Source organism: Cucurbita pepo, chromosome 6, assembly GCF_057944985.1.
Source record: "Cucurbita pepo subsp. pepo isolate OVF chromosome 6, ASM5794498v1, whole genome shotgun sequence".
In the NCBI taxonomy this organism is placed as follows: Eukaryota; Viridiplantae; Streptophyta; class Magnoliopsida; order Cucurbitales; family Cucurbitaceae; genus Cucurbita; species Cucurbita pepo.
In genome coordinates, this window is record NC_141803.1 from 2,936,628 (window position 1) to 2,959,565 (window position 22,938).

The 22,938-nt window shown below is 38.8% G+C and overlaps 3 protein-coding genes across 4 annotated transcripts; all 3 read left to right on the forward strand.

Moving 5' to 3' along the window:
• LOC111796462 (protein SAWADEE HOMEODOMAIN HOMOLOG 1) lies at positions 1–6,426 on the forward strand. 2 transcript variants are annotated; one of them, XM_023679076.2, is made up of 9 exons: positions 9–171; positions 1,452–1,537; positions 1,647–1,692; positions 2,494–2,611; positions 3,791–3,854; positions 4,960–5,011; positions 5,249–5,392; positions 5,467–5,586; positions 5,672–6,426. In XM_023679076.2, exons 1-9 carry the CDS (start codon positions 115–117, stop codon positions 5,720–5,722), a joined length of 738 nt encoding a protein of 245 aa, XP_023534844.2. In that variant the 5' UTR covers positions 9–114; the 3' UTR covers positions 5,723–6,426. The 2 variants fall into 2 exon arrangements, with proteins under 2 accessions (XP_086981067.1, XP_023534844.2); XM_087124941.1 differs by lacking the exon at positions 1,647–1,692 and having other exon boundaries at positions 1–171; positions 3,736–3,854.
• A 1,888-nt stretch (positions 6,427–8,314) lies between these two features.
• LOC111796774 (uncharacterized) lies at positions 8,315–10,332 on the forward strand. Its single transcript, XM_023679530.2, has 2 exons — positions 8,315–8,654; positions 9,727–10,332. The coding sequence occupies exons 1-2, from the start codon at positions 8,598–8,600 to the stop codon at positions 10,237–10,239; spliced, it is 570 nt and encodes a 189-aa protein (XP_023535298.2). The 5' UTR covers positions 8,315–8,597; the 3' UTR covers positions 10,240–10,332.
• Positions 10,333–16,313: 5,981 nt separating this feature from the next.
• On the forward strand, positions 16,314–20,266 carry LOC111796492 (uncharacterized). Its single transcript, XM_087124934.1, has 2 exons — positions 16,314–19,268; positions 19,719–20,266. Exons 1-2 carry the CDS (start codon positions 16,748–16,750, stop codon positions 20,054–20,056), a joined length of 2,859 nt encoding a protein of 952 aa, XP_086981060.1. The 5' UTR covers positions 16,314–16,747; the 3' UTR covers positions 20,057–20,266.
• The last annotated feature ends 2,672 nt before the right edge of the window (positions 20,267–22,938 follow it).

Here is a 22,938-nt window from a genome sequence, read left to right on the forward strand (position 1 = left end):
AAAGCCCAAAAGGCAGCGAAGGCGGGGATCCGTCCAGCCGGCCCGTTTGGATATTTCTGATCGACGAGGGAACTGCAAGTACTCCTCGGTCCAAACATCAAGAAACAGTGGAGCATGGAGCGTCTCCGGCCGAGGGACAGACAGATGTTTTCCGGGTTTACGAAGGGCGAGGTAGGTATCTCATTCATGTCTCGTAGGATCTGAGCACTTGTTTGATTATCTCGGTGTTGCTGGATTTACAATATGGAAGTATAATTTCCAAGTACGGTCTCTCATCGTCTGCTGCGCAGGGTATCTATATGCATTTTGTGAACTATTGATGTTTTTTAATGATCATGTCCGAAGTATGTTTTCATGTTTAGTGGTGCAATGGAAGCTACAACGTAGCTTGTTTTGATGTGTGAACTATTGCATAATTTGTACTATTACCTCATAGTTGATGATAAGTGAATGGACTTCATTTTATGTTTTTCGACTACATGTTCTTTCTGTTTCAACATGTTTCATTAGCAAACAGGATGGGTTTAGTGGTGGAGTTTTCGTTTTTCTTTAATTTCTGTTCTTCGGTTTATTGGCCTCATCGGTGTTCCGCCGTACATTGGTTCCCTAACTCCAACATTTGAAGTATTAACTTACCACTGTTCTGTACCAAAAGCTGGCATATTAAAGCTTTTATTTGTATTCTTCTACACTTGAAAGGCGAAAAGAGGGAGAATTACCAGTTAGGAGTCAAATATTTTGTCTACCTATACTGGAAAAGGATTACTATATCAATGTCATCTACCTTAGAAATCAACTCTCCTTGAACTTATTTGAGTCACAAATTTTAGCATCTTCTTACAAACTACTGTATTCAGAAACATGCCCTTGTACAAAACAGCAAAGAGCAAGTGAATCTTCCTATACTTTTCGTCACAATGAAAAATAGTTTTTGCAAATGTAAAGTTGAGAAGGCAAGAAAAATAAATTTCCCGGTTTCTTTTGTTTTTTAGGACTCCTCCTGTGTGTGTATTTTGATTTCCACCAGCCGGGAAGCGCTCTTGTTAATACCCCTGACTCTTTGCCTTCTTTTTTCGGTGCACTCGGAACAATGTTTTCTGTGTGATCTCATGCTTGTATGCTCTTATCATCCATCTAATTGAAAATTTTGCCTTTTATTAAATAAAAACAAACCTTCTGAGAAGCAGAACTAATTACGTATAACTTGTTGCTTTTATTGTGTTTTCTTCAAATGAAAAAAGAGTTTTTTAATAAATTTTATTTTCAGGATATTCTGGACTCTGATGTCATATTTATTTCTTTTCTTTCATTTGGTACCTTTACACTGAATCCATTATAAAATATACTTTGGCATCAATTTAGAATTTCCTTTTGGATCGAGAGCTTGTTGTACATACTTCTTATAACATTTTAGTTTTCCCATCCCACATGGCTTTAAACTTTGCAAACAGATAGCGAAAATGGAGAAATTGATAGAGGAATCAGGAGAACAATTGCTTGATCGAGATTTTTGTCAAAAAGTTACCAAACGTTTCAAGTGAGTATCATTTTTCTTGTTATCATAAAACTTTTAATTAATCTTTAAATATGTATATGACGTATGTATAATGTTGAGTTCTCTTGTTTGGCATTCCATGTCTATACAGTCGGTCCTCCGGTCGTGCTGGGAAGCCTGTAATAAAGTGGATGGAGGTTATCATATTGTTTATGTTTTTTCTTATCCTGTTTTTTTTTTTTTTTTTTTTTTTTTTTTTTATATATATATATATATATATATATATATATATATATATATATATATATATATATATATATATATATATAAATAATATTCTACTTCTATTGTTGTATATCTTGCGAATAGGACTTGATGAACCTTTTTTTATGGGACTTTGGAAATCATTGTGGAGATTCTTGGCAGAGAGAGAGAGATTCATGGTGGTACCAGCTTATATCGAGTGTTCACACATCTTAATTTTCAGGACGTCTCCCTTAATTTGATTAGTGGGCGTGTCCACCAACATTTGGAGAAGGATAAAAGAGCGAAGAGTATTCTTATTGAACATTTCTTAGATTTAAACTCTTGTAGCTACTCTATTCTTCAAACTAAATCCAATTAGGAAGTCCTTGGGTAGTTCCTTGACTTGAGCTTGGATGACACCTCCTCCTTCCTTATTATATATTGGTTTTTGCTACATTGAAGTTCTACGTTTCCTAGTGGGTACTTTGGCAGGGTATTTGGAAAGAGAAGAATAAAAAGTTTTTTGAAGCTTGATTTTTCAGTGGGGTTATGTTTGGAGTCCTGCATCACTGCAAATCTCCCATAATTACAACAGTAGAGTCTTATATGGGTGTCCTGAGATGTTTTTTTTTTTTTCTCTCTTTTCTTTTTTCTTTTCCGTCTTCTCCATATTTACTTTATCTGATCTTTTGTATTTTAGTGTTTGAGCAAAAAGGTTCTGGTGAAAAGTTTGTATTCATACAATGTTACAGGTATACGATTGGTTTGAAAGCAGACTGCAAGACTTCCCAAAAATTGAAAAGAGGATGTCTGAAATTCCGAAAGCTTGCCCTTCCAATAAGACTCAGGAAAGTTCTCAAGGCCCCGAAGGTAATTTGAGTTAAGGTTTGCTTCCAATGTTTAAGGCAAAGTTACTCAGCTGTAGGATAGTTTATTGTTAAACGACAGTTCCTTTCTACTTATTACTCTAACTGCAACCTTCATACCTTTTCGTTTGGACATATGTTAACAATATTTTCATTTGGAACAATTTGAATGATGCTTTCGAGTGATCTAAAATTTGAATTTATTGAGAATATGTTAGCCTCCAATAGAAAATGTTTGTTATTTTTCATTGATGAGATGAAATCTAAGCAATTTGGTGCAACAGAAAACGTTTTTTGTACAAAAGGAAAAAAGGGAAAATGTCTCCCCTGAGGGTTAGTAAGTATTGTATGGGTTCGACATATGTGAGATAGAGGTAGGGGTAGGTTGTATTTTGGCAAGGTTTGTGCGTAGATAGTGACTAGCCTCGAGTTGGTTAGACATTATATCATGTATGGTGTGCATTTGCACCCTCTTGAGCTCACTTTTAGTAATTAACAGTTTTGTCCTAACATTAATCTACATATTAAGAAATGTTTAATTTCACCCGCATATAGCTGCATCTCCATTAAATGCACTAGTGCAATGCATGGAGCAGGGGCAAGTTGAGGCAATATTTTCATTTGGTATTTTGCTTGCCCTTGGACTTGAGATCTTTTGTCCTCTCTTCCACGGTCATTTTTAAGATACATTTTCTTGATTGGTTGTTTATTACTGTAGTTATATTGGGTCGATTATTTAATTGCATGTTCCCATTTTTTTTTTTTTTTCCTTCCCTAGTTTTTCTATTGAGTAGTTGGACTATTTAACATAGAATATGGAGCTAACTACCATAGGTTGACCTGATGGTCATTGAGGCTAGTGTAAAAACACAAGGTATTTTGCGGTAATGGGTTCACACCCACGGTGTCGAGGTGTTGTAACTCCTCATAGGATATTAAAATTGTATGAGTTTCTTTACAACTAAATATGGTAAGGTCAAATACTTGTCATGTGAAATTAATTAGTGTGCGTAATGTGTAGTGGATATTTGCACTCCCTGTTAACACAAAAAAAAAAAAAAAAAAAGGAATTAGAATGTGTTTTTTTATTGTATTTTATAATCTTTTTATTGAAATTAATTTGTGCAGATGGGACCTTTTTCTTTTGCTCCTCCACATGCTAATGACCTTTGTTTAAAAGCAGGCAAAAAGAAACCAGATTTGTCAGAGTTGGAATTTGAAGCAAGGTCATCAAAAGATGGTGCATGGTATGTGAAGAAAACACTGCCATTAATTTTGACTAATAAAGTTGGTTCTGTTTGGTTGGGTGCATCTTTTGGGTGCCTGTCTCTGTATTTGCTCTGATGGTCTTTAATTGAGCTAAGAAACATATGCTTGAATTCAGTCTTTTACGGATTGCATATGACTCGCTATGGATATCAGCAGATAGAAGAGTGAGCTATCTAGATAGATGGGCTAAGTTGAACGGTATCTTTGAGTTTGAAATCAAACAATCTCCTTCTTTTCTTGAGCATTTTTGGGGTTTGATTCAAAATTAAGCTTTCTTTTGCCTAGCTCGGTCTTGGCCATAGATTGAGTTGGAGCCTTGGAAATAAGGAATAGGAGTTTCAAGGGAAAATATAGAGGATTGATTGGAAGTGTGGGATTGGCCTTGTATATTGTTTGTAGTCGGCTCCCTTTCTTTATGGAGCTTCTCTTGATGACGGGCTCTCTTAAACTCCTTGGCTTCCCCTTCCAGATCTGATGTCTGGTCCTCTGCAGTATTTCGTTCAGCGGCATCTTTGTTTCTGATCACAAACAATCTCTATAAATCGTAAACAAAAAATAAATGCGCTATGAAGTAAGAATTGGGAAGTTATGACACACATTGAATTGCATGTCCATGTAGCCATTTAAAATCATACTATCAGTGTGATTACTTTGTAACTGCTATTGAAAAATCACTTTTGGTTTACTGCGATGTTAATTTGATTCATAAGCACGGCTGTTTTTTTAATAGCATATGCAGATTGACATGTTTCAGTATAATATCTCAAAATAGCATGCCTCTTATTCAGTCTTCTCCTCATGACAAGCAGGCTGCCTGTTGAATCTAATTAGGAAATTTCTTCTGGGTATCTGAATGTAATTGTACTGGATTGAAGATTCAATGTGGTGGCTAACTACATGAAGGAGATGATTTTACTATGAAAATCTTTTACGTTCAGGTTATTTAAGGGGAAAAAATAATACAGAAAAGAATGAGAACTCTACGTTGGTTTTAGATGAATCTTTATTTATGGTTTCTGCTTGTTTCTTAATCCATTTCAATTTTTTCTGGGGTTCTGATGACATTCCACTAATATTTTGTAGGTATGATGTTGCTATGTTCCTTACACATAGATTTCTTAGTTCAGGCGAAGCTGTGAGTCTTGGAACCATCACATTTTTTTTCCGTCTTGTATTATGATTTATCATGCCTTCCATGATTTGTTGACCCAAGTGAGCTCATTGCTCACAAAAGGCGTCTAGGTTTGAGGAACACGCTTAAGTTATACATGCATGTATGTCTGTGATATGAGTATCTGAGTATAATTGCATGCTAGTTTTCAGTTGTGGATGGAATGTATAGTTGTCTGATTGGTTTGCCGATTCATTAAAGGAAGTGCGTGTCAGATTTGTTGGATTTGGAGCTGAGGAAGATGAATGGGTCAACGTAAAACAGGCAGTACGAGAACGCTCTGTCCCTCTAGAACATTCAGAGTGCCAGAAGGTGAAGGCTGGGGACCTTGTACTCTGCTTCCAGGTGACTATGCAAAACATTCAATTGTTCATTTCTCAGTAGTCCACTTCATCTTAGAGTGTTAAAAACATTTTTAGGAGAGGAGGGATCAGGCAATCTACTACGATGCCCATATTGTAGAAGTCCAGAGGAGAATGCATGATATTAGGGGCTGCAGGTGTCTTTTCTTGATTCGTTACGATCATGATAGCACCGAGGCAAGTATATCATTTTCTTATGCTTTGTCAATCGTAATTTCAGCTTTTGAAGGAATTCTCACACACTTATCCATCCAATTATCAGGAAAAAGTTCGTTTGAGAAGATTATGTCGCAGACCGGCACATCAATTCTAATCCGTCTTTGCCATCGATTCATCACCTTTCCATTAGTCACTCCAACATCTAAGCTGGAGAGTGAAGACATGGAATGGTTTGCCTCAGAAAGCACAATAGCTCAAGCTAGTTTTGTCTGTTCTTTCAGCAAGTTGAGGTAATGTTGTATGTAAAATTTCATAATAGAACCGCTTTCATGTTTTCACCTTATTGCTTCTGTAACCATGGCATCTTTAATTTCGTCCGAAGACGATAAACCTCGGGGACAAGAATGGGACACGCACATGTAATTGTTGCACATTCTCGTCTCTGCTAATCGGGCAAAGACGAGTTCAAAGTTTATGTAGGCTTGCAAATCTCTGTCCTAACACCATATCACTAAACTATGTACTCATAAAACATATTAGAGTATATTAATGAGTGATTTGTATGAAGATCTCAGAAAGAAAAAAGGAATTTATAGGTGTAAGGATGAAGGGGTTTTGCTTTAATTGCAGGGCTGGGGTTGAAGTTGAATTAATTGTAAAGTGAAGGGGAGGGGGAAGAAACATGAGATGCATTTTGTTGGTTTGATGATTTTCGTTTGAAGGGGTTATTTATTTCAGCTTCAATGTTCATTCAGCCCATAGTTTTGGAACAATACCATCTAGTTTCTATAGTACAAACTGAAAGAACAGTGATTGTAATTAAATTCAGTTGCATACCATCTGCCCTTTTTCTTTTCATTTTTGATGGTGAGGGACTTTAAAAGTTTACCCTATCACTTCTTCAACTGCATCTCTTGCACTTAAACCCCATCCATATATTCTCTCTCTCTCTCTCTCTCTCTCCAACTTCTCACTCATATAACCACCATTAATTATGTGTTTTGAGATTGTTTTTAGCTTCACACCACTCTCTTCACATATTTGATTGTGTTAGATTTTTTTAGTTGGACAAATACACGAGAGGACGAGAGGATAGGAGGGTTCAAACATCTAATCTCTTAGTTCAAGGTACATGTATAGGATACTCAAATTGGCTGATCTTAAGAGCAACTCATGTGAGTCCGATAAGTTTGATTTATACTTGATTTAGTTTTTAGAAGATTTAGTTTGCAAGTTTCAAATTCAGGGGATAACATCTAGATATTTAAAATCTAGACGATTTTAGAATGGTAAGAGATAAGATGTGTGGCTTGCCATTGTCTAGCCTCGATTACAAATACCTCTTCATCCTATCAAGTTTTTCATCACACGAATAATAAAAAAAAAAAAAGTGTAGTAGTATTCTTTAGAGTATATTGTATGTACAACTTTCGATCGAAGATATAATATCTTAATCAATTGAGTTATGCTCGTATGAGCATATAAAAGAGAGAAAAAAAGGAGTCGTATGAATGAAAAAAGGAGATGCCTAAAAGTGAGGGATTCACATAAATTAATGAAGGGTTTTGGGTATTAAGAAATAAAAAGTGAAAGGATAAAAGCAAAGATACACGCCCGTGAAGAAGAAGAAGAAGAAGAAGAAGGGGTATCATTATTTAAGTTAGAGAGCCCAAATGAATGGATTTTAAGTATCATTATTTAGTGTGCGTCTCTTTCTGCAATGCATGGCAGTGGACTTCACGGAATCCTTATTCAACTTAATATCTCCCTATTCTCTCCCCCTTTCTTTTTGTGATATCCATGCAATGGAATCCCCTTTCTTCTTTTCTTCTAAACAAACAACAAAATCCTTCTAACTAAATAAAGAAAAAGATTAGGTAAACAAACCAATAACTAATGCCTACAATAATCGTATTTCAACACTCCCGAGCCTTGAACCGTAATAACTAAACCCTACCTGTTAGTAAATATTGTCTACTTTGTCTAGTGTCAGCTTCGGGAGAGGTTTCATGCCCTGATAAGAAATGCGTCGTTCCCCTCTCCAAGGTGGGATCACTAATCACCCCTTTAGAGATCAAGCATCCCACACCGCTAGTGTATGGCTCTGATACCATTTGTAATAGTCCAAGCTCACCACTAGTAGATATTGTCCGCTTTGACCCTTTACGTATCACCATTAGTCTCATAGTTTTGAAACAACGTCAGTTAGGGATAGGCTTTCACACCCTTATAAAAAACGCGTTATTCCCTTCTCCAACCGTAGTGGGATCATCCCACGTAAACAAGCCTAGAAGAAATTTGAAAGTCATGAAAGAGTAGAATTTGGTCAAATTTTGTGATCTTTCTTCCTTTCATTTTCTGGTGCACGAGTGAAGCAGCTGAAAGAACCAGTAATATTCTGGAAAAGAACCAATTGAGCTCCACCTTCATGCACTACTTCATCCACCAAAACTATGATTTCTAGCTTCAATTTATCCATAATCATGTTCATGATTATAAAAAAAATTAATCAAACCCACTTCAGGCTAATTGGGATAATGATCAACTGCTCACATATTTGTATGTTTAAGAGATTAGATTAAATTAATTTGACATGAGAAGATTATAAACATGCTTGATCTAGTAACAACATTAAATCACCTAGTAGCTGGCTGGCTGGCTATACATAATAGAGGCTCGTGAATCCCTCACGAGAGCATAAATATATATATGAAATGTGAGAAACCCTTGAAATTAAATACAAATTCATGGTCCCATATGGGCATCTCCATCAATATCCAAATTGCAACCCAAATTCATTGCGTAATCCGATGGAGGCTAGTGGTGCCAATTTGGTCATTAATGATATCAAAAAGTGAGCCCAAAATGCAGATTTTAGTCTCTTCCCGGCTATCTATTAGCATCAGCATCAGCCACACGCATGCTAATTGCTATATATAAATGTAAGCTCAACAGAAGCTTTCTAAAAGCTTCAGTTTTTGGTTCACATTCAAACCAGATTCTTCCTCTGCCTATTCGTATTGTTCCTGATGTTTGCACAATCATTTTCTCCAGCAACAGGAGATTCATCATTTTCAGTCATGCAGGTATATATAATACAATCATTCCCAGTTGTGTGTGTTTTTTCTCGATTCGGTTCTATAGTTTTAAAAGTTTCGATTCAAGTTGTTCGTTTTAGTTTAGTTCCTATGATTTTGAGAGTTTCGATTTCGTTTTCGTTATTGGTAATCGTTTAAAACAAATTTGAAAAACTACTGCTGATGTACTATAGGGTATTATCAATTTGGAAATATGATCAAAATTTTAGATTCTTTACATCAATTTTATGTTTTTATGAATCAAGAGGACAACTCAAAACGTGAGATTCTCTATCGGTTGAAGAGGGTAACGAAGCATTTCTTATAAGGGTGCGGAAACCTCTCCCTAGTAGATGCCTTTTAAAACTGTGAGACTGATGGTGATACGTAACGGGCCAAAGTTGACAATATTTTATTAGCGATGGGCTTGAGCTGTTACAAATAGTATCAGAACTAGACACTGGGCAGTGTGTCAACGAGGACGCTGGACCTCTAAGGAGAGTGGATTGTGAGATCCCACGTCGGTTGGAGAGAGGAACAAATAAAACATTCCTTATAAGGGTGTGGAAACTTCTCCTTAGTAGAAGCATTTTAAAATTGTGAGACTGATGGTGATACGTAACGGGCCAAAGTTGACAATATTTATTAGCAATGGGCTTGAGCTGTTACAAATAGTATCAGAGCTAGACATAGGGCGGTGTGCTAGCGAGGACGCTGGACCCCTAAGGAGAGTGGATTGTGAGATCCCACATCGGTTGGAGAGTGGATTGTGAGATCCCACATCGGTTGGAGAGTGGAACGAACGAAACATTGCTTATAAGGGGTATGGAAACTTCTCTCTAGCACACACGTTTTAAAACCATAAAACTGACGGCTATACGTAGACAACATTTGTTAGTGGTAGGCTTGAGCGGTTACTCAAAATCAACATGAAAACCAAATTCTTTTAGAGTTGTATTATTAAAAGAATAAGTTAAATTATAACCCTCCTTCGAATTCTTGAATAATATTTGTCCCAACGTGAGCATAGTACAACTGACTAATCATCAACCTGAATACAAATAAATGCATGTTTACACAGAACGAGCAGCAGGTGTTTCTTCGTAGAGCGGTATCGGATTTAAGCAAGGAGATCGAACGGCACAAACTGAGCATCAACGAAGAAGTAGAAGAGATGAAGATGAGCAGAATTGAAGAAGAAGAAGAAGAAGAAGAAGAAGTAGTGATAGAACAAGCTGAATGCAGGTGCTGTGGGCTCAAAGAGGAGTGCACCAAACCCTACATTTTAGAGGTCCAAACCTTCTTCTCAGGGAAATGGGTTTGTGGGCTCTGCTCTGAAGCTGTTAAAGAGAGAGCCTTGAAGTTTCCAGACATAAGCATTGGGCAAGCTGTGGAGTTTCACAGGGAGTTTTGTGATGCATTCAACGCCACCACAAGGCTCAACCCTAAGCTCTCCTTGACCACTTCCATGAGAAGGATTGCTAGAAAAAGCTTTGAGAAACGAACCCATGATTCCACTGAGTTTGGCTCTTCTTCCAATAGGCTCTCTCGAAGTGTTAGTTGTGATCCTAAGATTGAGTTTGTTTTTGAGTAATCCTACGTTGTTGTGTGTTACTAATCATTAGTTTGCTTAAGTTTATGGTTTGGTTTTATAATCATTGACTTTGATGTTCATAAATATATGTTATTGAAGGATGTTTGAATAATATGTATAGCTTTACTTGTGAGATCTTATATGAGTTGGAGAAGGGAACGAAGCATGATTTAAAATTGTGTGGCTGACTGCGATACGTAATGGTCTAAAGTGGACAATATCTATCAGCAGTGGGCGGCGGCGTGCCAGCGAAGACATTGGGCCCCAAAGGGGTAGATTGTGAGATCCCACATCGATTAGAGAGTGAAACAAAACATTATTTATAAGGGTGTGGAAGTCTCTCTCTAGTAGACGCGTTTTCAAAACCGTGAGGTTGATAGTGATGCGTAATGGTCTAAAGCGGACAATATCTATTAGCTATGGGCTGCGACGTGCCAGTGAGGACGTTGGACCCTAAGGGGGTGGATTGTGAAATCCCACATCAGTTATAGAGAGGAACAAAACATTCCTTATAAGGGTGTGAAAACTTCTCCCATATTATTATACGTAATATGCTAAAGCAAATAATATCTTATATCGTATTAACTACAAAGACATATTTTCTTTAATCAAATCTTAAAAGCTATTATCTTGTTATCAAGCATCGAAAGTACAGGAAGCCCAACAGGGTCAAAAGTTGAATTATGCCCTTAAAAGCAAGCACAAGCCCTAAAGTAAGGAAGGGGAAGGAAAGGGCTTTGCTTGGCTCATTTTTCAGCCTCACTAACAGCACGATGTGTAAAGTTTGACACCTACCTACACCTACCTGTTGTTAGAAGGGAAAAAGACTCGAAACTCAAATATCTAAATTTTAGTTTTCCAGTTCTTCACAACTTCTCGCTTCTCATGAATGTCTCTACTTATACTTATGTGGGTTTGACCTGCCTTCAACTTTGCTTACTTTTGACTCCTTACGAGCTATTTGACGACCTGACCTTTTTATTTGTAATTTATGGTAAAAGATTGAAACCCTTAATTTTCCCTTCCCAAGCAATCATGGGTGATCATTCCAATAGGAGTATGGTGAGTTCCATGTGTAGAGCCCTAGGGAGGCAGGCATGGGATGAAAGTTAATGGGCTGCATATGGGCCTACTGATGGATTTAATAAAGCCCAGGAAGAGAATGGGCCTACTGATGGATTTAATAAAGCCCAGGAAGAGAATGGGCCTACTGATGGATTTAATAAAGCCCAGGAAGATAATGGGCCTACTGATGGATTTAATAAAGCCCAGGAAGAGAATGGGCCTACTGATGGATTTAATAAAGCCCAGGAAGATAATGGGCCTACTGATGGATTTAATAAAGCCCAGGAAGATAATGGGCCTACTGATGGATTTAATAAAGCCCAGGAAGATAATGGGCCTACTGATGGATTTAATAAAGCCCAGGAAGAGAATGGGCCTACTGATGGATTTAATAAAGCCCAGGAAGATAATGGGCCTACTGATGGATTTAATAAAGCCCAGGAAGATAATGGGCCTACTGATGGATTTAATAAAGCCCAGGAAGAGAATGGGCCTACTGATGGATTTAATAAAGCCCAGGAAGATAATGGGCCTACTGATGGATTTAATAAAGCCCAGGAAGAGAATGGGCCTACTGATGGATTTAATAAAGCCCAGGAAGAGAATGGGCCTACTGATGGATTTAATAAAACCCAGGAAGAGAATGGGCCTACTGATGGATTTAATAAAGCCCAGGAAGAGAATGGGCCTACTGATGGATTTAATAAAGCCCAGGAAGAGAATGGGCCTACTGATGGATTTAATAAAGCCCAGGAAGAGAATGGGCCTACTGATGGATTTAATAAAGCCCAGGAAGAGAATGGGCCTACTGATGGATTTAATAAAGCCCAGGAAGAGAATGGGCCTACTGATGGATTTAATAAAGCCCAGGAAGATAATGGGCCTACTGATGGATTTAATAAAGCCCAGGAAGAGAATGGGCCTACTGATGGATTTAATAAAGCCCAGGAAGATAATGGGCCTACTGATGGATTTAATAAAGCCCAGGAAGATAATGGGCCTACTGATGGATTTAATAAAGCCCAGGAAGAGAATGGGCCTACTGATGGATTTAATAAAGCCCAGGAAGATAATGGGCCTACTGATGGATTTAATAAAGCCCAGGAAGAGAATGGGCCTACTGATGGATTTAATAAAGCCCAGGAAGAGAATGGGCCTACTGATGGATTTAATAAAACCCAGGAAGAGAATGGGCCTACTGATGGATTTAATAAAGCCCAGGAAGAGAATGGGCCTACTGATGGATTTAATAAAGCCCAGGAAGAGAATGGGCCTACTGATGGATTTAATAAAGCCCAGGAAGAGAATGGGCCTACTGATGGATTTAATAAAGCCCAGGAAGAGAATGGGCCTACTGATGGATTTAATAAAGCCCAGGAAGAGAATGGGCCTACTGATGGATTTAATAAAGCCCAGGAAGATAATGGGCCTACTGATGGATTTAATAAAGCCCAGGAAGAGAATGGGCCTACTGATGGATTTAATAAAGCCCAGGAAGAGAATGGGCCTACTGATGGATTTAATAAAGCCCAGGAAGATAATGGGCCTACTGATGGATTTAATAAAGCCCAGGAAGATAATGGGCCTACTGATGGATTTAATAAAGCCCAGGAAGAGAATGGGCCTACTGATGGATTTAATAAAGCCCAGGAAGAGAATGGGCCTACTGATGGATTTAATAAAGCCCAGGAAGATAATGGGCCTACTGATGGATTTAATAAAGCACAGGAAGATAATGGGCCTACTGATGGATTTAATAAAGCCTAGGAAGATAATGGGCCTACTGATGGATTTAATAAAGCCCAGGAAGATAATGGGTCTACTGATGGATTTAATAAAGCCCAGGAAGATAATGGGCCTACTGATGGATTTAATAAAGCCCAGGAAGATAATGGGCCTACTGATGGATTTAATAAAGCCCAGGAAGATAATGGGCCTACTGATGGATTTAATAAAGCCCAGGAAGATAATGGGCCTACTGATGGATTTAATAAAGCCCAGGAAGATAATGGGCCTAAGTGAGTAAGCGTGGTCCATGGCTAGAAGATTGATTCAAGTTTAGAAGAGATAGCAATGATTGCATATGGTCCCAACCAAAGTCCCTTTATTTGACGCACTTTAACCAAAGTAACGCCAATTGGTTTGCAATACCCATTTAGCTCGTGAGCTCCACGCCACACGTGCGCAATGCAAAAAAGGGTTTGTAGATAATGGTCCATATAATATTGGGTTGGACTTGGACCCATGTCTTTCCTCTAATACCTTATATTATATTGCATGTGAAATGGTGGCCCTATTCACCATGATATTGACATTTTATTCCCAATTTACTATGCTTTTCATGTATACTATAGTTACGGATAAACCCTAAACCCTAAATCAGCTGAATTAATGTAACAGCTCAAGTTTACCGCTAACAGATATTGTCTGTTTTGAGCCGTTATGTATGACCATCAGTTTCATAGTTCTAAAACGTATATGTTCTCAAGAAAGGTTTCCACACCCTTATAAGAAATGTTTCGTTCTCCTCTCCAACCGATGTGAGATTTCACAATCCACCCACTTTGGGGCTTCAACGTTCTTGCTAGCACTCCGCTTGGTGTTTGGCTATAATACCATTTGTAACAGCCAAAGTCCACTGTTAGTAGATATTGTCTGCTTTGGCCTATTACGTATTGTTATCAGCCTACACGTCTATTAGGGAGAGATTTTTATACTATTATAAAGAATGCTTCATTCACTGATTGAGCTGTTACGCTCTGTCCCGTGAACATTTGTAGGTGGATAAGTAAATAAATTAATTATATATTAAGTTTGTAGTTATCCATAGACATTAAGCTCCAAATTTAGGATTAGCCTAACAATGAAATGAAATGAAATGAAAAGAAGTTTATGTGAGATTCCCATATCATGATATGCATTACTTTGATTTGTATATGATTATAAACTAGAAAAAACCCACTACTCATGTCTCTTTTCCTTAGTTTTTATTCAATTTCTAATCAATTATTGTACTTTTCCTCACCAATGTGCTTATAATACATGCACTAACACAAACTCCAACTCTTATGTGACAGTATGACTGGATTTGCACTTTCAATCGATGGATTTCGTGACATGATCATGCAAAGAAAAATAAATTTAATATTCGATTGTGAAGAGAACGAAATATTCCATATAAAGGTGTGGAAACCTCGAAGACGCTGAGCCATCAAGGAAAGTGAATTACGAGATCCCACATTGGTTGGAAATGGGAACGAAACATTCCGTTTAGAACTGTGGAAACCTCTCCCTAGTAGACAAATTTTAAAATCGTGAGGTTAATGAGGATACGTAACGTTGATTATGCAAATCTTTTGAAGGATATTTGATGAAAACTTTAGGTTTAAATTGATTGAAGGGGTTTAATGTGGTGCATGTGACATTCATTTAGTATTATAATAAGAATGATCCATTAGGGTTATACACACAAATCTTGGTAGGGTCTAAAGTGACCGACATTGATATATAAAGAACTGTGCATTAAGATGTTAATGGCTTGTAAAAGGAGCAAAAGAAGGAAACAGCATGCAAAGAAGTGCATCAAAAACCAAAGTCATAATCATCCATCTCCATTATAATTATACTTTGAATGTGGTTTTTTAAAGTGTTTTATGGTTGATTAGCTCAGTTTAATTAATATTGTATATGAACTGGAGCACTAATTTAGGAACATATCTGCCCCTACGAGTTCCTAAAAGAGTGCGAGGGAGACCCTTAATCAAGGGGTTTGGGTCTGCTTGATTTGCCTTCTGTACATCATGCTTACGCCATAACTCACTCCATCAATCTATGGATTTGGCTAGAGGTGTTGTAGGTTTAGTAGCTATGGCGGGTGTGTGAGATTCCATATCGGTGGTAGGGAAGAACGAAATATTTGTTATACGGGTGTGGAAATCTATCTCTAACAGACATGTTTTAAAACCGTGAGATTGATGGGAATACGTAATGGGCCGAATTGGACAATATCTACTAGCGGTGGGCTTGAGCGATAATATCTACCTGCGGGTGAACTTGGGCTTACAATATCTACTAGTGGTGAGCTTGAGCTGACAATATCTACTAGCGGTGAATTTGAGCTGACAATATCTATTAGCGGTGAACTTGGGCTGACGATATCTAATAGTGGTGAGCTTGGGCTGATAATATCTACTAGTGGTAAGCTTGGGCTGACAATATCTACTAGTGGTAAGCTTGGAATGACAATATCTACTAGCGGTGAGCTTGAGCTGACAATATCTACTAACGGTGAACTTGAGCTGACAATATCTACTAGTGGTCAGCTTGGAATGACAATATCTACTAGCGGTGAACTTGGGCTAACAATATTTACTAGTGGTGAGCTTGGGCTTACAATATCTACTAGCGGTGAACTTGGGCTGGCTTGGACTGACAATATCTACTAGTGGTGAACTTGAGCTGACAATATCTACTAGTAGTGAGCTTGGGCTGGCTTAGACTGACAATATTTACTAGTGGTAAGCTTGGACTGACAATATCTACTATCGGTGAGCTTGAACTAACAATATTTCCTAGCTACAAGGAGAGTTCAAACATGTTCATAACTAAAATGAGACATTTGAACATGTTTTGTTTTGTCTTGTCTTTACTAAGAGGTTCAAAAAAATTTCATGTGAATGAGAACAAAACATACTAAAATAATAGAGAAGAATGTGGTGGTGATGAATTCAAAAGAGAATGAGAGAGAGCATAGAGTGTATATTCGTTCTGGGAGAAAAGGTGGCATTAAAAGGAGAAAGATGGTGCACGTCCACTGTGATTACTGTATTAAGCTACCACCAAAAGACAACCCACTTTCCCTTTTCTTTTCCCTTCCCTTCTCTTCCACTTTCCCCTTTTCCTTTTCATTCTTTCCCATCTTCTGTAAACTCACCATCTCCTGCTGCTACTCCTGCTCTATCACTGCTCAATATATTCTCTCTTAACACTCCTTATCCTTCACTCCCTTGGAGACCACTCCCACCCTTTTTCCACCCTTTGTTGCTCTTTCGTTACCCAGCTAATTTAGAGAATGATCATGGATCTCCAAGTAAGTATTACATCTCTGTTGGGATGAGGCCTTTTGGGTAAAGCCCAACAATCCTCACTTCGACCAAAGTACAGTATAGAGCTCTCAAATAGCCTCCCCTTAATCGAGATTAGGGCACGACTTTGATACCATGTCACGAATTGTGCACCTCTATTGTCCATTTTGAACATAAGCTCTCGTGACTTTACTTTGGGATTTTCCATAAGTTCTCGGTGATTCCTAACCTTATTCTATGTACTATATATACACTTACACTCCATTCTTTGCCACGCTCTTCTCTATCACTCCTTCCATGGCTGCCTACCCAAGCTTGAAACCAAGACCCTGAGCTGCTTCTACTGCTAATCAAGTGTCATGGGGAAGGGAACATCCAAAACCTCTCATAATCCCATGTTTTTCTTTCTCTTCCTCTCTCTGGTGAATCAATATTCAGCTGCTCTCCACCACCGCCTCCATGAAACTCACCTTCTTTTATCCTTCAAAGCCTCTGTTTCCAGAGACCCATCACGCCTTCTCTCCAACTGGGTTCCTTCTGTTCCCACCTGCCGATGGAATGGCATCACATGCAGCAACGACACCGACTCTGGCTTCAGTAACATCACGGCTGTTAACCTCTCCGGCAAGAACATCACCGCCACACTCTCCGACTCTGTTTTCAGACTACCCCATATCCAAATTCTCGACCTTTCCGACAACCAATTCGTCGGGGAACTCCCTTGGAATATGTTCGACGTCGCCGTCGCCTCTTCTTCTCTTCTGCATTTGAATTTGAGTAACAATAATTTCACTGGCCCACTTCCCACCGGCGGCGTCTCTGTTCTTCAAACATTAGACTTATCCAACAACATGATTTCGGGTTCAATTCCGAAAGATATTGGATTGTTGTTCTCTGATCTTCAATTTCTTGATCTGGGTGGGAATGTTTTGACCGGAGAGATTCCGAACTCTGTTGCGAATCTCAAATCGTTGGAGTTTTTAACATTGGCGTCTAATAAACTGAGCGGCGAAATTCCGACGGAATTGGGCGGAATGAAGAGACTGCGGTGGATTTATTTGGGTTACAATAATCTTTCCGGGCAAATTCCTGAAGAAATCGGCCAATTGGGTTCTTTGAATCATCTTGATCTTGTTTACAACAAGCTAACAGGGAAAATTCCAGAATCTTTTGGGAATCTAACTCGCCTTCAATATCTGTTCCTCTACCAAAATGGTCTCACCGGTAAAATTCCTCCGTCGATTTTCCGTCTTGTGAATTTGATTTCTCTGGATTTAAGCGATAATTCTCTCTCGGGAGAGATTCCGGAGCTTGTAATTCATTTACAGAGATTGGAGATTTTGCATCTGTTTGGTAATAATTTCACCGGAAAAATTCCGAGAGCTCTGGCTTCTCTGCCTTGCCTGCAGATTCTTCAGTTGTGGTCGAACGGGTTTTCCGGCGAAATCCCGGAGCCACTTGGACGGCGAAACAATCTCACCATTCTCGACGTTTCTACTAATTTCCTTACCGGAAAAATCCCAGATGGGCTCTGTGATTCTAAGCGCCTCTTTAAACTCATCCTCTTCTCCAACTCTCTCACCGGCGAAATTCCACGGAGTCTCTGTTCTTGCCAGAGTTTACGGCGTGTTCGGCTTCAACACAACCGTCTCTCCGGCGAATTGTGTCCGGAATTTACGAAACTGCCACTACTGTACTTTTTGGATATCTCCGGCAACCAATTTTCCGGTAGAATCGACGGCAACAAATGGGATTTGCCGTCTCTTCAGATGATGAGTTTGGCGAGGAATAGATTTACAGGGGACTTGCCGGAATTTATAAGAAAGGGTAAAATCGAGAGTTTGGATTTCTCGGCGAATGAATTTTCGGGTTCGATCCCGGAGAGTATCGGAAGGTTTTCAGAGCTAATGGAACTTAATTTGAGTAACAACAATCTCGCCGGTCGGATTCCGAGTGAAATTTCTTCCTGTAAGAAGCTTGTGAGTTTAGATTTAAGCCACAATCAGCTAATCGGCGAAATTCCGGTGATTATCACTCAAATTCCGGTTCTGAGCTTCCTCGATTTGTCGGAAAACGAATTATCCGGCGAAATCCCACCGGTTTTCGGCCGATTTCCATCGCTTGTTCAGATAAATATTTCCCACAACCACTTTTACGGAGCGTTGCCGTCCACCGGAGCGTTTTTGGACATAAACGCCAGCGCAGTAGCCGGCAATGATCTTTGCGGCGGCGATATAATTACGAGCAAATTACCGGCATGCGAAAACCGTGGGTACAACCACTTATGGTGGTTCATGCTCGTATTGGGGCTGGCCGCGTTGTTCATTGCGACGGCAGTGTTGGTCACAATACGACGTCGTAAGCTGACAAAAATAGTGCAAAACGACGACGGAATATGGGAGGTTAAATTCTTCGATCCGGAAGCGTCCAAATTGGTGACGGTGGAGGCGATTCTGTCGTCGGCGGAGGCCGACAAAAGCGGGATATTAGTGGGGACCAACGAGGTTCAATTTGTGGTCGTTAAGAAATGGTTAGCTGAAGGGCATTTTTGGAACGAAGTTGAGGAATTAGGGCGGCTTAGACACCCAAACGTAGTGAGGTTGCTCGGCGCGTGCCGGTCCGAGAAAGCTGGATACTTGGTCGGTGAATATGTCCGGGGACAATATTTGAGTGAAGCTGTCCGGAATTTCACTTGGGAACGACGTCGTAATATCGCCCTTGGAATCGCCCGCGCTTTGCAGTTTCTCCACCCCCGCTGTTCCCCGGGAGTTATTGCCGCCAATTTCTCGCCGGAGAAGATCATCGTCGATGAAAAACACCAACCCCGACTTCTCATCGGATTGTCCACCACCACCATTTCTCCACTCTACTTCCCACCTGGTACTGGTACGTATATTTCTATTAATTATATTTAATCCTAAATTATGGTCTATCACATACATCTTATTTAACTAAATATCGTATATTTCTATTAAGAATATTTAGCGGATATATATATATATATATATATATATATTTCACATTTTTATTACCGTCAAATATCTTGTATGATTGAGAATATTTAGCCAGTTATCATATTATCTCAGTATCAATTTTTAATTGAATTATAGAAATTTTTAATTATATTATAGACAGATATCTTGTATTTATTTATTGTCACAACTCTTTTTATATAATTTCTAATTTATTTAATGGATTATAAATGGAGAACTTTATATAATTTTTTAGCGTTAAATTTTAGAATTTGCATGAATTTATGTAATCCATGCACGTTGAGAAAGCTACTTATATTTTTATTTATATTTTTTATTTTTTAAAAAATGGTGGCAGAGGCCAAGGAAAGTAGGGACATAACGGAGAAAAGCAACGTATACACATTGGGGCTAATTCTGATCCAATTGGTAACCGGAAAAGGACCCGTTGACCGGCAAGACCTGGTGGAATGGGCACGCTACTGCTACTCCGATTGTCATACCGACACGTGGGTTGATAGTTCGATTAGCGGGGACGCTGCCGCCGCGGACACGAACCAGATCGTTGGGTTTATGAACTTGGCACTGAACTGCACCGCAGGCGAGCCCATGGCGAGGCCGTCGTCACAGCATGCTTACAAAACCCTACTGTCTCTTTGTCGGACGACTTGCTGTTCTAAACTTTTGTCCTCCTAGAATTTGGTGTTCTCAGTCAATTTGTTTTGGAATTTTTGCTTTTGTTTTTTGTTTTTGAGGGTTTTAAGTTTGAGGTATTATTTACAAATGTTTGTGACCCAAGTTAATGTTTTTGTTGAATGCCACCAATGTAGAAATGTAGATACGTTGAATGCCACCAATGTAACGATATCACCTAATAATGAATTGTATCCATGTATTGAGCTTTAATTTCTTAACTTCTATAGGTGTATGAATCTCAATGAGTAATAAAATGAAGATTAGTGTGTAGCATTTAGATATTGTTTGTTTTGGCTCGTTATGTATTGCCGTTAGCCTCACGGTTTTCCAATGCGTTTACTAAGGAGAGACTTTCACACATTTGCAAGAAATACTTTATTCCCTTTTCCAACCGATGTGGGATATCACAATCTACCCCTTGGGGCCAGCGTTCTCGCTAGCTTGTGAGATCTCACATCGGTTGGAGAGGAGAACAAAACATTCTTTATAAGGGTATGGAGACGACGATGCGTAACAAGTCAAAATGGACAATATCTGCTAGCAATGAGCTTAAGCCCTCAAAGGGGGTGGATTGTGAGATCTCACATCAGTTGAAGAGAGGAACGAAACATTCCTTATAAGGGTGTGGAGACAGCAATATGTAACGGCCTAGAGTGGACAATATCTGCTAGCATAAGACTTGAGGCAACCTTAGATGTAAGATAAAGACCGGAAGCAATTAAAGTGGAAGCCGAAGTCCTAAGGTGACGTATGTGAGAGGTAAGACCCAGATGTACGGTGAAGGCCTAAGGTGACTCAAGCTCGAAGCTAAGTTCTGGGTCAACTAAGGCAAATGAATCAAGCTCTATCGATTCTACAACTATTTTCATTCACTCACTATGAGGACCCCGAAAATCTCGTTCACGAATTTGTATTAGAGTGCGAACAAAACGGCATTCATCGGGAGAAAAATGATATATTTTGTGTTTCACTTTACATAAACCAAAAATGAACTACTTTACATAATTAATGATGCATATGGTTTGATTAAGGTCGAAAGTATTGTTGAACAACATAATGAGAAAAAGAGGGTCAGATGAGACTGATTATTGAACCAGCTTTTGCACAAACAGCCCACAGAAGGTGTCACAGACGACAGCATGCGCCACATATTTGCTCACAAATAGACAAAAACATGTACCTACGCCTACAACCTCGCACTTCAATTTAAGGTTTAATGTTGCTTATAATACCACAATAATTGAAACCTGTCCTTCCAAACAATATCTCTAAACCCTTTTAAGTGTACTTAAGAACCCTAGCTAGATCATTAATTACTAGGTTTTAGGAACTAAAGAGCATTAAGGGAGAAGGCATGCATTGATTTGATTTGATTTCTTTTTAAAAAAACATTCCATTTGCAGTGGAAAAGTAGAGTGATTAACATTATTGTCCCCGATTCATATATGTTTGTATAGTTTGTCTCATTATGTCGGCACTTTGGGATGGGGTAAATGTAATATACATCATCCTAAAAGCCTTTGGACTCTCTCTACTAAAGTTTATGCCTTTATGCTTGCTTTACCTTCCCATTTCAAAACCCTCCTCTCTTTCTTTATGTATTTGCTTAAATGGTGAAGGGTTTTGAATTTTATGGACCCATTTCAAAGGAATTAGAAACAAACCAAATGATGCCACCACGTTCTGGAACAGTTTAACCCTACCGTTAGCAGATATTGTCAATTTTAGTCTGTTATGTATCGTCGTCAACCTCACGGTTTTGAAATACGTTTACTAAGGAGAAGTTTGCATAGCCTTATAAAGAATGTTTCGTTCCTCTCTCCAACTGATGTGGGATCTCACAATCTACTTTTTCTTGGGAGCCTAGCGTCCTTGCTAACGTCTACTAGAGAGAGGTTTCCATACCCATATAAAGAATACTTCGCTCCTTTCTCAAATCAACGTGGGATCTCACAATCCACTCCTATTGGGAGCCCAGCATCCTTGTTGGCGTCTACTAGAGAAAGGTTTCTATACCCTTATAAGAAATGCTTCGTTCCCCTCCTGAGTCAACGTGGGATCTCACAATCCACCCCTTTGAGATGCCAACGTCCTCACTAGCACATTCTGGTGTCTGGATCTGATAACATTTGTAACAGCTCAAGCCCACCACTAGTAGATATTGTATGTTTTTACTCGTTACGTATCACCATCAGTCTCATAGTTTTAAAACGCGTATACTAAATAGAGATTTCTATATCCTTATAAAGAATGTTTCGTTCTCCTCTCCAACTGACGTGGAATCTTAAGTTGATTGGCTATATTAAATTAATAAGAGTAATGGGTGGGGAACCAAGTTGATAAGGTCAAATATAATGATTTGTTTTGCTTAGGACTTCGTGTTGGTTTTTGAATTTGATCACTTTGTTAGATATGAATACAAAACTTGTGATGATGGTGGGTGCAAAAAAGAAGGCCCTTTTTTTAGGTCATTATGGGGTTCACATAGTTGGAAGATTCCTTCCCACAACAAGAGTGCAAACACAAACATATAAAATACAATATATTATGATATATGTGAAGTGGGTTTCATCTTAAAAGCCTCAAAAACAAACTCAATTCAATCATACGCCTTGGAGACCATTCAAAACCCTCATTGGCCTTTCTTCACCATTTCACTTCCTTTCCTTCCATCTTCTCTCTTCTTTGTTCTTTAGGGTTTCCTTTGCATATGTGCTATTAACCAGTTCACCTAAATAAAGTGCTCTATATGACATTAACAATCTTGTCAATGAGAAAGAAACGAAGGTATTTGATCGAGCATAACATATTGAAGCCTAATCGGAGGCGATAATTATGATATCCGAGCAAGGCTTTTATGCATGTGGTTGAAAGGTTGATCA